Below are 13,827 nucleotides of genomic sequence, written 5' to 3'. Positions count from 1 at the left end.
AAAGGTGGTCAAGATGAGACCTTCTTTATTACATATTACAAACAAAACATCACATGAAAGAACAACTCGAAGTTCTTTTGCATAAAAAGTAACACATAAAATTAGAAAGGAAAAGGAAAGAAAAAACAACAGCAGCAACATAATAGAAAGAAATCAAGAAGACCAAAGACTGCAGGGAAGAACTCCACATCTGCAGGAGCCTGCCATTTCTTTCTCCTACAAAGTGCCTATATATATATATATATATATATATATATATATATATATATGGGTGGTGGTGGTGGTGGATGATTATTGCAGAATTCTGGCGCATTTGGTGATGGAGCTGCAGCCCCGGCGATAAGGGTTGACCTTCTTCTGACGGTGGCAATTGTAGTAGGACTGGCCTCGCCGGTTGCAGGGCACCCGGTTCTTGGTGAGTGCCCCGTAGCTTACGAACTTGGTCCTGGAAGCCAAGCTTCGCCGGGCAGACACCGACTCCATCGTCATCTCCTCCTCGTCGCCGACGCACTCCCCTTCCCGCCCGTCGCACGCCGTCAGCCCGCCACCCTCGCTCGCCAGTCGCGCCATCCCCCACTCGTCGCCCGCGTACGTGGCCCCTGCGGCCACGATGGCCATCACCAAGAGGAACGACAGGAAGGCGAGCCGGAGAGCCATTCTCATCTGGAAGTACAACAGGAAGGACTCCACTGCGTCGTGTTTGTTCTCTTTGTAGAGAGAGAGAGAGAGTGGTGTGGTGGGGGACTTAAGGGGATGGTGTTGCGCACTGGACGCGCTCGCGACGTAGGTGTTTGATCGTATTTAGAGGAGGAAGCCCGGTTCTTTCTCCTGCTGTTGAGGTGGTGGATGTGCATGGGATTTGGTACGTGACTTTTAGGAAGAGGTGAGCAAATAGAGGAGGAAGGGAGAAGACATGGTTGTTGGGTGCAGATTACTGTGCTAGACGCTGTTGCAGAAGATCTCATATCCAAAACAATGGAGTGGAGAGAAGAGAGATGCGCCGGATACAATCCACTTTTGTTATACTCGTGAACATAAGCAAAAAGATTACTGGGTTAAAAGCTGTTGTTGCAGGAGTGGAGAGTATTGTCGCGAAGAAGAGAGAAGAGATCACTGATGAAATCCATTTTTTGTTATGCTTGTGAACACTAAAAGTTATTGCTGCTCAAGATTTCCTATTTCACACAATGAAGTGGTCTATCGATAGATACTTGTAAACATAACAAAATGTTATTCAGGAAGAAATAATATCGTAAAGATAATATGGATAATTAGCTACATTTACATAAGGCAAAAAGAAAAAAAATCAATAATAAAAATTAATTTCGATTCAATTAATAAAATAAACAGAATAAGGGTTGGAATCGTTATCGACCGTCTTAACAGTAGAAGAATATTGTTCTCAAAGAAGAATCTTAGAACCAAGAAGGGAATATTGTTCATCATATAAAACCAAACAGTAGATTCATATATATATATATATATATATATATATATATATATATATATATATATATATATATAAAAGATGATTCCTAACTGCTAGGACTAATCATAGTCAATAAGTCATGTAAACTAATTAAAAAATTAACAGTTAAAATAAGTAAATAAATAAAATAGATTTTGAGTTTTTCATTTTAAAATAAAATACCTAGCAAAATCAAGTAATTTTAGGTCATATATTTAATATTCAGGTTTGGACTATTAAGTCTATCGAGTTGGAAATTTGGATGATTCCAAGTGCTCAATTATGTCGGATCTAAATGTTTGTATTGAGATTAGATAGCCCTAAATTCAAATAGTTTTCTTTTTTTTTGGTTGGATTATGTCTTTTGACGCATCTCAATATCCATATGTTCATTTGTACTTGTAGACTTATGTTTTATATGAATCTAAAGATTATAAAATCTGTTCAGGGTTAATTACTTAAGAAGTCCAAGAGGGGTTCAGATAGTTATTCCATACCGATCTGCAAAGGCGGATGTTAGATAGGATTCTTAATTGAGTCCTCTAATGCTTATGTAGTAATCGACGATGATAGAATAGTTTATAAATTTTTTATTAATTCATAGGTTAATGAAGGGAATATTCTAAGTATACATATGGAATGGTCTCCATTCGATTATTTTTTAGAGCATTAGTCGAATATTTTTTGAACTATTATTTTAGACTGATGTTCTTTGATTATTAATTAGATTTTATTATTTTAATATTTATTGCTGGTTATGCTCCCACGTGTTACAATGCTAGTTAATATGGCCACTGTACTTGTGATCACTAATGTGATCCATTTTTGTTATACTTGATAAAACTAAAAGTTGTTGCTGCTGAAGATTACTTATTCAAACAATGAAGGTTGAGAATTGTCGTGAACCAGAGGAGACTGATGGATAGATACCGGTGAATACAAATAACAAAAGCAGGTATTGTACCATAGTCCAAATGGAGATCTCGTTGGGAGTTCAAGAGTTCGTCGAAAGTCCGGACATTCGACGAAAGTTCTATCAGAACCAACCGAGAAGTCCAAGAGCTTGCCAAAGAAGCTTGTCGGAACTCTCCAAGAAGATCGTCGTAAAGTCTGGGAGCTTATCGGGAGTCCGTCGGAATATTACCGAAAGTTCGTCGGAAGATCATCGGAAGCTCGCCGGAAGAATAATTGATGTACCGGAACAAGAGTACTTTGATTATGTCTTAGTTATTATAGTTAGATAGTAGATTGAGTTAGAATTATGAGTAAACCCACTAACTTAATTAGGGGCCAACTAGGCCCTTAACAGGGCTGAATTGGGTCGGATTGAACATCCTATTTAGCCCTTAAAAATATGGTCAGCGGTGGCACCACCAGGGCCGGCAGTGGCACCGCCTGGTGACCCAATCCCTAGGTGGTCTGGGTGGTGATACCACCTAGTGTCAGATTGCAGGCGGTAGTACCACCTAGTAATGGCGGTGGTACCGCCAGTACCCCGAAATCCAGGGATATGACACTTTTTGGCTTCAATTTTTGAAGCCATTGGGGCCTATAAATACCCTACCATTTTCTGCATGAAAGAGTAATAAAGTGCTATTATATGAATGAAAAATTCTAATTGTTTGGGGTGTGAAAAGTGTTGTAAAAGTGAGAAGAGTTCTCCTCCTCCCTCTCTTAGCCTTGTAACAATCTAAGAAAGAGGAGTGAGAATTGTAAGAGTTGTCTCCTAAACCCGGCAAAAGGAGAAAGAGTTGTAAAAGGTGGTTGGTCTTCGTCTATTGAAGGAAGGCCTTTAGTGGACTCCGGTGATCTCGACGGAGGAGGAATTCGAAGTGGATGTAGGTCTCATTGACCGAACCACTCTAAATTCTGGTTTGCTTTTCTTTTTATACAATTTACTTTACTACAAATCTCATTGAGCTTCTCCTTACATTCTTACGAAAGTTTTAAGTTCAACATATTTCCGAAACAATTTGAATCGAGACGAACTTTATACGAAATTGAAGAATTTTCCATTGTACTAATTCACCCCTCGTGCCACTCTTGACCCTAACAATAATATCATAAAAATAAATATGAATAATTAGATCCATCTAAAGTATTGGCTTTCTGCAAAACTTTAGTGAAAAAAAGGAACGATAAATATTTTCAATGTGTCTTCAACTCATTTAAAGTAAATATTTATATTAGTCAAAAGGATAAAGTATAATTTTTTTAAGTACATATATATAAATCTCGTCACCCTCATCCATATATTAAAAAACCAAATACTCATTTATTTATCTTATCTAAATTCTTATTTTTGTTACATCTAATCTTAACTATTTGAATTAATTTTATGATTCACCTATAATTCAAAATAGTTGTAACTTAAAATTTAGCAAGTGTTACATCATGCTTAGAACATTCAAACTATCAAGTTTTAGATATGCAAGTTTTACAAGATAGTACTTTTGCTTCTTTTGAGATAGCAACTTCTACATTATGCAAGCTAGCAAATTAGAGATGTTCAAGAAGGCAACTCTTGCTTCCTGAAATATATAAATTTTATCAACTTTGCTAGATACGCAAGTTAGCATATTTTGCTTCTTGAGATAGTCAAGATAGCACTTTTGTAATTTTTGTTTCTTAAGATGTTCAAGATAGCAAGCTCTACATCTTGCAAGCTAGTAATGTTACAACATTTTAGAACATGCAAGCTAGTAATTTAGAGATGTTCAAGAAAGCAACTCTTGCTTCTTGAAATATGCAAGTTTGCTAGCTGTGCACGTTAGCATGTTTTGCTTCTTTTTGAGATTTCAAACTAGCAATTATCGGTGATGTTCAAGATAGCAATTTCTTCTCTTTTGAGAAGTGTAATTTTTGCTTTCGTCTTGAATTGTGCAAGCTAGCTAGTTTGCCTCTTTTCATGATGTTCACGCTAGAAATTCTTGCTCCCCCTTTGTCATTGTCAAAAAGAAGGGAAGACCCTTATATCAATTTTCAGATTATGACAAAGGTAAGCATCAATCTTATTTGTGCATCATTATATATTCAAATTAAAACATACACAATTTCAAAAACCTTATTTTTCATGCAAGATATCGAAAAAAATCATCATTAATGAGCATATCATACATGATATTTAAACATTAAAATTTTTAGCATTTATCAACATGTTGATCATGATACCAAACATTCATCATTTAAAGCATTCATGATACACATCATATGCAATACATCATGTACATCATTGTCATAAGTATTGCATGCATCATTTCAAATTCATGAATATTTCATCATTGCATGCATGATTCCAAATCATCATTCTATCATAAAATGATAATTATTGATTTTCACATTATTTAAAAAAAAATCAAAGTGTTGCATGCCTTTTTATCTAAGGGAAAAAATCATAGTGTTGCATGCATCATTCCAAAATATTTCAAGCCATGCAAGCCATACATACAAAGAAATCATGTCATGAAGGATAAAATCATTTAAATACCAAAAGACATGATTCATATAGTAAATATCTTCTTTAAATAAAATATCAAGAAAAATCATAGGAGTACAAAGAAGAGATCTTGTTTTAAAAGAAAATCAAGTAATAAATCCAAGAACTCACAAGGAAAAATCATGATTCATTTAGAAAATCTCCTCTTATGAAAATATAAGTAGAATCGTAGGAGATCGATTAATGAAAAATTTTGATTCATAATAAAATTTCATGTATCGAATATCAAGAAATCAAAATGATGATTTATATAAAAAATATCACAAGTTATATTCAAGAGAAAAATCATCATTCATTTTCAACTCATTCAATTTGTCAAATCAACATTTCTTAGATATGCATGATACCAAAACATGGTTTCAAATGTTTGACATATAACATGCATAAATTCAAAAATTGAAAGGAGAAGGGAATAATTCAAAGGTACCAAGTTATGAATCCAAAATTCCATGAATCAAAATGATCATCAAAGGTAATCTCATGTTATTCCAAGAAATTAATATCATGATTTTGATAAAACTCATTTCAAATTCAAATAATCAAAATCACTTTTATGGTTCACAAAATTCATAACATAGGTAGATTCATGATTTCATTGATAATATATTTTTCTTTTTTTTAAGTATTTTATTTTAAGTGATTGATTTCATGTTAGCATGCTTTTTCATTTATGTTAAATAAAAACATGCATCAACGTTTAGGATCGAAAAATGAATTTCGTCATAAAACCATCAAGATCAATAGATTCTAAAAAATGAATTGTTATGATCAAGAAAATCCGAAAATGAAATTTAACACTTTCATGCATTCGGACATGGTTTTGCCATATGTTTCTCAAATACACTCATGAAAATAACACATGCTTATCATCATGTGTGACTTAAAATCTCATGTATAAAATTGTCAATCATGGTATCAAAATGTTTAATATTTTCATTACATCAATATGCATTACTTCAAATCAAACATGATTTCATTTAATCAAAATTGAGAAATTAGTTAAACAAACATGATACCATTCAACAATGTTAATCAAACATGATACATATTATTACTTCTTAACCACATATAGCATGATTTCATAAGGCATTTTTAATCATTTTGTTTATCATAAACAAGTAATTTTCATGATTATTTTTGAAATGACTAGAATGATAAGCATGATTCCTAATTTTTGTATTTTCATTATAAAACGTGTAATTTGCAAGAAAATTAATTCTAAACAAAAAAAGAAAAATGCATCATGAAAAATATCAAGTAATTTCAAAATAAATTAAGGGGGTTTCGATTACCTCATCATTGAATGTCCTTAAGGCGTAGTTTACCACCTTGCCTTTCTTGATTTTCTCCTCTTCTTTGGAGGAGCTCGATTCATCCCAAGTTGTATTCTTCCTCTTCTTTGGCCTCTTCCTTCGTTCAAGTTCATTGTTTATTTTAGATTTTTATTTAATAAACTTATTAAGATTTAGTGTTCGAAGTTTAAGTTCATCATTGTCCTCATCACTTGAGTCATCGCTCAAGTGGTATTCATTTGTCCGGAGTTCCAAATCCTTCCTATTCTTTGGAAGGTGGTTCAAGTGCTCATCGGGTTCAAAATGTTCCAAAAGTGTCATTTCATAGATCATTAATGATCCGATTAGTTCTTCAAGAGGGAAGTTGTTTAAATCTTTAGCCTCTTGAATAGCAGTGACTTTAGGGTCCCAGCTCTTAGGAAGGGATCTTAGAATCTTATTTATGAGCTCAAAATTCGAAAAACTTTTACCGAGTCTTTTTAGACCATTGACGACATTCGTGAAACGGGTGTACATGTCGCCAATAGTCTCGCTCGGTTTCATTTGGAAAAGTTCAAAAGAATGCATCAAAAGATTGATTTTTGACTCTTTCACTCTACTTGTGCCTTCGTGAGTCACTTCGAGTGTATGCCAAATATCAAACGCAGTTTTACAAATCGAAACACCATTGAACTCATTTTTATTAAGCGCACAAAATAAGGCATTCATAGCCTTTGCATTAAGAGCGAAAGTCTTCTTCTCCAATTCATTCCAATCGATCATTGGAAAAGAAAACTTCGAAAAATCCATTTTTGACAAGATTCCAAAGTTCAAAATCCATTGAAATAAGGAAGATCCTCATTTGGGTCTTCCAATAGGTGTAGTCCGTCCCATTGAACATGGGTGGACGTGTAATAGAGTGGCCCTCTTGGTTTCCAGCGTATGTCATCTCTCTTGGGTTTTAATCCATTTGAGAGTTAACCCCGCTCTGATACCAATTGTTAGGATCAAGAGCACTAAGAGGGGAGGGGGGGGGGAGGGGGGGGGGGGGGGGGGGGTGAATTACTGCAGCGAAAAACTTTCGATGATTAAAACTGCATTCGTACGATAAAAGCGATTTTGGTAAGAAAGACGATTCGTAAATCACTTTAACTTGTGATCAAGCGAGATGCAGTTAAAGCAAAGATATAAAGGTAGTTTGTAGTTACGACGGAAATCAGAATGTAAGCGCAAACTGAAATATGATGTTCGTACGATAAAACCAATTTCCGTCTTAACGTCGATTCGAAAAATACTTAACTAAGAAACACGTTCGTAAATGAGCAGAAGGCAGTAAGCTACTGAGGAGGTTTGCAGTAAAGATAAGATGCTTAGAGTAAATGCAAATCGAGATTTAGAGTGGTTCGGTCAATCTTGACCTACATCCACTTTTGGCTTCCTCCTCCGATGAGGTCACCGACGCCCACTAGAGGCCTTCCTTTAATAGGCGAAGGCCAACCACCCTTTTACAGTTTCACTCCTTTTGACGGGCTTAGGAGACAACCCTTACAGAATTTTCTCTCCTCTCTTAAAAGATCAAAACTTGGAAGAAAAGAGGGAGGAGAACTTCTAGCCTTTACAACACTTTTGAGCTCTAAAATCATAGAGTAAGATCAAGCTTTCGGTGCTTTTGGCTACCCTTTCATGCAGGAAAGGGTAGGGTTTATATAGGCCCCAAACTGGTTTGAATTTGGAGCTCAAAAGTGTCTTTTCCTGGATTTTCGGGGTCCTGGCGGTACTACCTCCTGACTGGGGCGGTACAACTGCCCAGTCTTGCTCGGAGACTGAGCCCAGGCGGTGCCACCGCCTGACTGGGGCAGTTGTGTTGAATCTTGGATTTTGATGATGAAACTAATTGATTGTGTTTAGATGTTTAACTACATTTTGAGTGATGCAGGTCTACTCGATCAGGATTAGACAGTTAACGTAGGAGGAATTGACGTTGCGCCGGAGGAGATCACGTTAGGATATTGGATGGCAGAAGGCTTCGGACGTCGGGCATCGGGCCAAGAGTGGAATTGCGCCAAGGATATCGGGGTTGCGGAGGTCAACCGCCGATTGGGCAACAAGCCGCTGTTAGGATCAAGAGCACTAAGAGGGGGGGGGGGGGGGGGGTGAATTAGTGCAAGGGAAAACCTTCTCGAAAAAACTGCGTTCGTTCGATAAAAGTGATTTTGGTAAGAAAGCCGATTCGTAAATCACTTTAACTTTTGATTAAGCGAGATGCAGCAAAGATATAAATGCAATTTGCAGTTATGGTTCAAATCAGATAGTAGGCGCAAACTGAAATATGATATTCGTACGAAAAAATTGATTTACGTCTAAATGCTGATTCATAAATCACTTGATTAAGCGAGATGCAGTTAAAGCAAGGATATAAAGGCAGTTTACAATTATGATAGAAATCAAAACGTAAACACAAACTAAAATATGATGATCGTACGATAAAACTGATTTACGTCTAAACGCCGATTCGGAAAGTGCAAAGCTTGAAACCCGATCGTATATGCACAGAAAGCAGTAAGCTTTTGAGGAGATTTGCAGTAAGGATAAGTTGCTCAAAGTAAATGCAAACCGAGATTTAGAGTGGTTCGGTCAATCTTGACCTACTCCACTTTTGGCTTCCTCCACCGACGAGGTCACCGACGTCAACTAGAGGCCTTCCTTCAATAGGCGAAGGCCAACCACCCTTTTACAGTTTCACTCCTTTTGACGGGCTTAGGAGACAACCCTTACAGAATTTTCTTTCCTCTCTTAACAGATTAGAACTTGGAAGAAAAGAGGAAGAAGAACTTTCAACTCATACAACACTTTTGAGCTCTAAAAATCACAAAGTAAAATCAGAATTTCGGTGGCTTCTGGGTGCCCTTTCAGTGCTGAAAGGGTGGGGTATTTATAGGCCCCAACCCAGTTTGAATTTGGAGCTCAAAACTGTCAATTCCCAGAATTCCAGGATCTGGCGGTTGCATCGCCTGACTGAGGCGGTTGCACCGTCTGGCAGAGCTCGAAGACTGAGCCTCTGGGCGGTGCCACCTCCTGTCAGGGGCGGTTGCACCTCCTGCCAGAGCTCGAAGACCGAGCTCAAGCGGTGCCACCGCTTGACTGAGGCGGTTGCACCGCTCAGCCAAAGCTCGGAGACCGAGCCCAGGCGGTGCCACCTCCTATCAGGGGCGGTTGCACCGCCTAGTCTCGCTCGGAGACTGAGCCCAGGCGGTGCCACCGCATGGCTGGGACGGTTGCACCGCCCAGTCTCGCTCGGAGACTGAGCCCAGGCGGTGCCACCGCCTGGCTTGGGCGGTTCAACCGCCTGGCAGAAATCAGGGTCCGAATGGGTTGATCCATTCGGCCCAATTTGGGTTTTTTAGGGGCCCAATTGCCCCAAGATTAAGTTAATTGGATCATCTCCCATTTCCAACTTAATCATTGTGCTAACTACGATATTTCCTAAGACATTTACTGTAACTTGCTCCGGTGCGTCAATCGTTTCTTCCGACGAGATTCCGGTGAACTTCCGTCGATCATCCGATGAACCCTTGGTGATACTCCTGCGGACTTCCGACAAACTCCTGGACTTGCGACGATCCACTTGGCGAGTTCTGACGAGCTTCTTTGGCAAGCTCATGGACTTCTCGGATTTGTTCCCGCAGAACCTCCGACGACTGTCCGAACTTCCGTCGAACTCTCGAACTCCCAACGTGATCATTGTCTTGACTCTGGCGCAACTCCTGCTGCATATCTTTCTTCCATCGTAGTTAATCCTGCACACTTAAAATAAAACTTCGATCGAGACAATTAATCCTAAGCAATTAACCAAGTTGTCCGGCATGTCATTGGTCCCTCGATGCTTCGTCCGATTCTTCGGCGCATCGTCCTCTCCTGCAGCCTATTGCCCAATCGGCCAGTTGACTCCGAAACTCTGATATCCTTGGCACAATACCCGCTCTTCTTGGCCTGATGCCCGAGTCCACAGCCCGAAGCCTTTTGTCGATACGTCGACCAATCCACCGGCCCGACATCTAATCTTCTGACATGTTCCTTCGGCACAACATGATTTTCCTGCTTTAATTGTCTCATCCTGATCGAAGCATCCTGCGTCACTCAAAACACAGATTAAATCATAAATATATATCAAGTAGTTTCATCATCAAAATACAAGATTCAATAATTTCTCCCTTTTTGATGATGACAACCACTTGATAACGGAGTTAAACTTAACTCCCGGAGTTTAAACAAACTCCCCCTATCAATATGCCATATTGATAGAACCTTGAATTCAAACTGAATTCAAGTCATTGCAATATTCATCATGAATACTTGCAACACGTCATCATGAACTTATGCATAAACTTATGCATAATATCATACTTCTCCCCCTTTGTCATCAACGAAAAGGAGAAGTCCAACTATTCTTGTGTTTGGAATATTAGTTTAACTTATTGCATGAAAAACATAATATCAAGTTTTATCATCATGCAGTTTTGAAGCCAGAAAATTCAGCAAATGTTACATCATGCTTAGAACATTCAAGCTATCAAGTTTTAGATATGCAAGTTTTGCAGCATACAAGATAGCGCTTTTAGAACATGCAAGCTAGCAATGTTACAACATTTTAGAACTTACAAGCTAGCAATTTAGAGATGTTCAAGAAGGCAACTCTTGCTTCTTGAAATATGCAAGTTGCAAGCTAGCAAATTTTTGCTTCCTTTGCAATGTTTGAGCTCGCAATTTTGCTTCCATTGCAAGGTGTAAGTTTAGCATGTTTAATTTTCTTGAGATAGCAACTATTTGCTTCTCTTTATACTACAAGCTAGCAATTTTTACGATATGCAAATTTTACTACATACAAGCTAGCAAAAATTTCGAAAGCAAATGCAAAATAGCTTTCTTGTGTAAGCTTATGATTCTTGTTTCCTATTGCAATGTGCAAGTTGCAAGTTTTACTTCTTGAGATAAGCAAGATAGCACTTTTGCAATTTTTGTTTGGTAAGCTTGTGATGTTCAAGATAACAAGCTCTTTCTTCTCTTTTGAGAAGTGTCATTTTTGCTTTCTTTGCAAAGTGCAAGCTAGCAAAATGCCAAACTAGCAAGAGATAATGTTTTACATGAGGCAAGCAAACAATTTGGCAAGTGTTACATTTGCATCTTCTCTTTAGAGGAGTGTAATTTTTGCTTTCATCTTGAATTGTGTAAGCTAGCTAGTTTGCCTCTTTTCATGATGTGCACGCTAGAAATTCTTGCTCCCCCTTTGTCATTGTCAAAAAGAAGGGAAGACCCTTTTTTCAATTTTCAGATTATGACAAAGGTAAGTATCAATTTTATTTGTGCATCATTATATATTCAAATTAAAACATACATAATTTCAAAAACCTTATTTTTCATGCACGATACCGAAAAATAAATCAATCATCATTAATGGGTATATCATACATGATACTCAAACATTAAAATTTTTAAGCATTTATCAACATGTTGATCATGATACCAAACATTCATCATTTAAAGCATTCATGATACTTATCATATGCAATATATCATGTACATCATTGTCATAAGTATTGCATGCATCATTTCAAATTCATGAATATTTCATCATTGCATGCATCATGCCAAATCATAAAATATACAATCATCATTAATGCATGATTCCTAATCATCATTTATTTTGCAACATGATGGTACCAAATTTGTCAAATTACATCCTACCATACATGATCGAAACTTCTTATTTGTATACATCAAAACAAATTAATGAATATTTCATGTATTCTTATCATCACATAAGGAATATCAAGAAGAATTATTAGGTGATGAGATAAATATTTCATGAATACAAGGAATTGCATAAAAATCATATCATAAGTGTTTCATGTATTCATATTATCACATGAAGCATACAAGACAACAATGCAAAGAAATCATGTCATGAAGAATATCAATGTGAAAATTTAGTAAAGATCACATGATACAATTGCAAAGCATGATATAATTATGCGATATATCATGAGATGATAATTTATCATATCAATGAAAGATATCAATGAGGATCAATTGTTAGGATCAATTCGTGAATACCAAAGATATGATTCATGGTTCATTAAAATTCTTCTTAACAAGTTCACGATCAAGATTTATATAATTCATAATAAAGCAAATTGATGTACAATCATCACACAAGACATACAAGGCAAAGAAATCTTGTTATTTCTATATTATGAAATATATGATATCAAGGCTCATGATTCATTTGAAAAGATATAGCACAAAGAGCAACTTGAAACATTCTTATCAAGATCACATTTTAAAATATTCCAAGTATCAAGATATCAACATGACACTTCATTGAATTCTGAGAAATCAAAAGACAAGTTACACTTCATTTGAAGAATTATTTTTTGATAAATGTAGGGAGCATAATGAACGATCTTGATTTATAAAGAACTTCATGTTATAATTATCAAGATCATGATTTTAATAATTATTTTCTTTAGCAAATAATCACAAAAGCACTTTATTTTTGCATAAGAAATCTCATTGTATTATGATTTATAAATTCTTTCTCTACACATGAATCATAGGAGATATGTATGTGAAACAAATCTTTGTAAGTAAAAATTATTTTTAAATTATTTTTGCATAAGAAATCTCATTGTATTATTAGGATCAAGATATGTATGTGAAACAAATCTTTGCAAGTAAAAACACTATCATCCATATTTCAAGATGGAATTTATAAGCAGGAATCATTTCATCAAATCCATTTCAGAAAAATATTTTTCATATAATAAGTGTATGAGAAAATCCGATTGTTAAGATACCAATTGTTCAGCAAATCCGAAAATGAAATTAACACTTTCATGCATTCGGACAAGATTTTGCTATAGATTTTCAAGTTCAATCATGAAGATAAAACATGCTCATGATCATAAAAATTTTTGTATCCAAAACACATAATTTCCAACATGTTATTAAGGCATGTAATAATGTAAAATCATCATGGCAATTAAGTGATTTGAACATTGAATCAAGAAAGTCCGAAAAATAATCTTAACAAGTTCATGCATTCGGGCACATTTTTGCCATAGTTTTTCAAATACACTCATGAAAATAACACATGCTTATCATCATGTATAGCTTAAAATCTCATGCATAAAATTGTTAATTAAAATATTTAATATTACATCATTATCCATTTCTTCAAATCAAACATGAATTTTTTAATCAAAATCGAGAAATAACAATGGAAATCAACGTAATACTCATTATTACTTCTTAACCATGATTTCATATTTTCAATCAAAATCATTTTATTTGTTTATCATAAAATATGCAATATTATCATTTTCGAAATTACTTAGCATGATCATAATTTTTTTTTTTTATTTTAAAACATGTAATTTTTAAGAAAATTAATTCTAAACTAAAAAAGAAAATACATCATGAAAGCATCAAGTAATTTCAAAATAAATTAGGGAGATTTCGATTACCTCATCATTGAAAGCGGTTAAGGCGTAGTTTGCCACCTCACCTTTCTTGATTTTCTCCTCGTCTTCGGA

General features: G+C 35.8%; 1 protein-coding gene across 1 annotated transcript; it reads right to left on the bottom strand.

Annotated features, from left to right (window-relative positions):
• Positions 1-291: 291 nt before the first annotated feature.
• On the bottom strand, positions 292-657 carry LOC103974519 (protein RALF-like 19). The gene has a single exon (XM_009389372.2). It carries the CDS (start codon positions 655-657, stop codon positions 292-294), a length of 366 nt encoding a protein of 121 aa, XP_009387647.1.
• Between the last annotated feature and the right edge of the window lie 13,170 nt (positions 658-13,827).

The sequence above is a fragment of the Musa acuminata genome, chromosome BXJ2-6, assembly GCF_036884655.1.
Source record: "Musa acuminata AAA Group cultivar baxijiao chromosome BXJ2-6, Cavendish_Baxijiao_AAA, whole genome shotgun sequence".
NCBI lineage: Eukaryota > Viridiplantae > Streptophyta > Magnoliopsida > Zingiberales > Musaceae > Musa > Musa acuminata.
This window is presented reverse-complemented; position numbering and strand designations above follow the sequence as displayed.

What these genes read in the sequence shown, in the direction of transcription:
- LOC103974519 (XM_009389372.2), bottom strand. Translation starts at nt 657, where the DNA reads ATGGCTCTCCGGCTCGCCTTCCTGTCGTTCCTCTTGGTGATGGCCATC.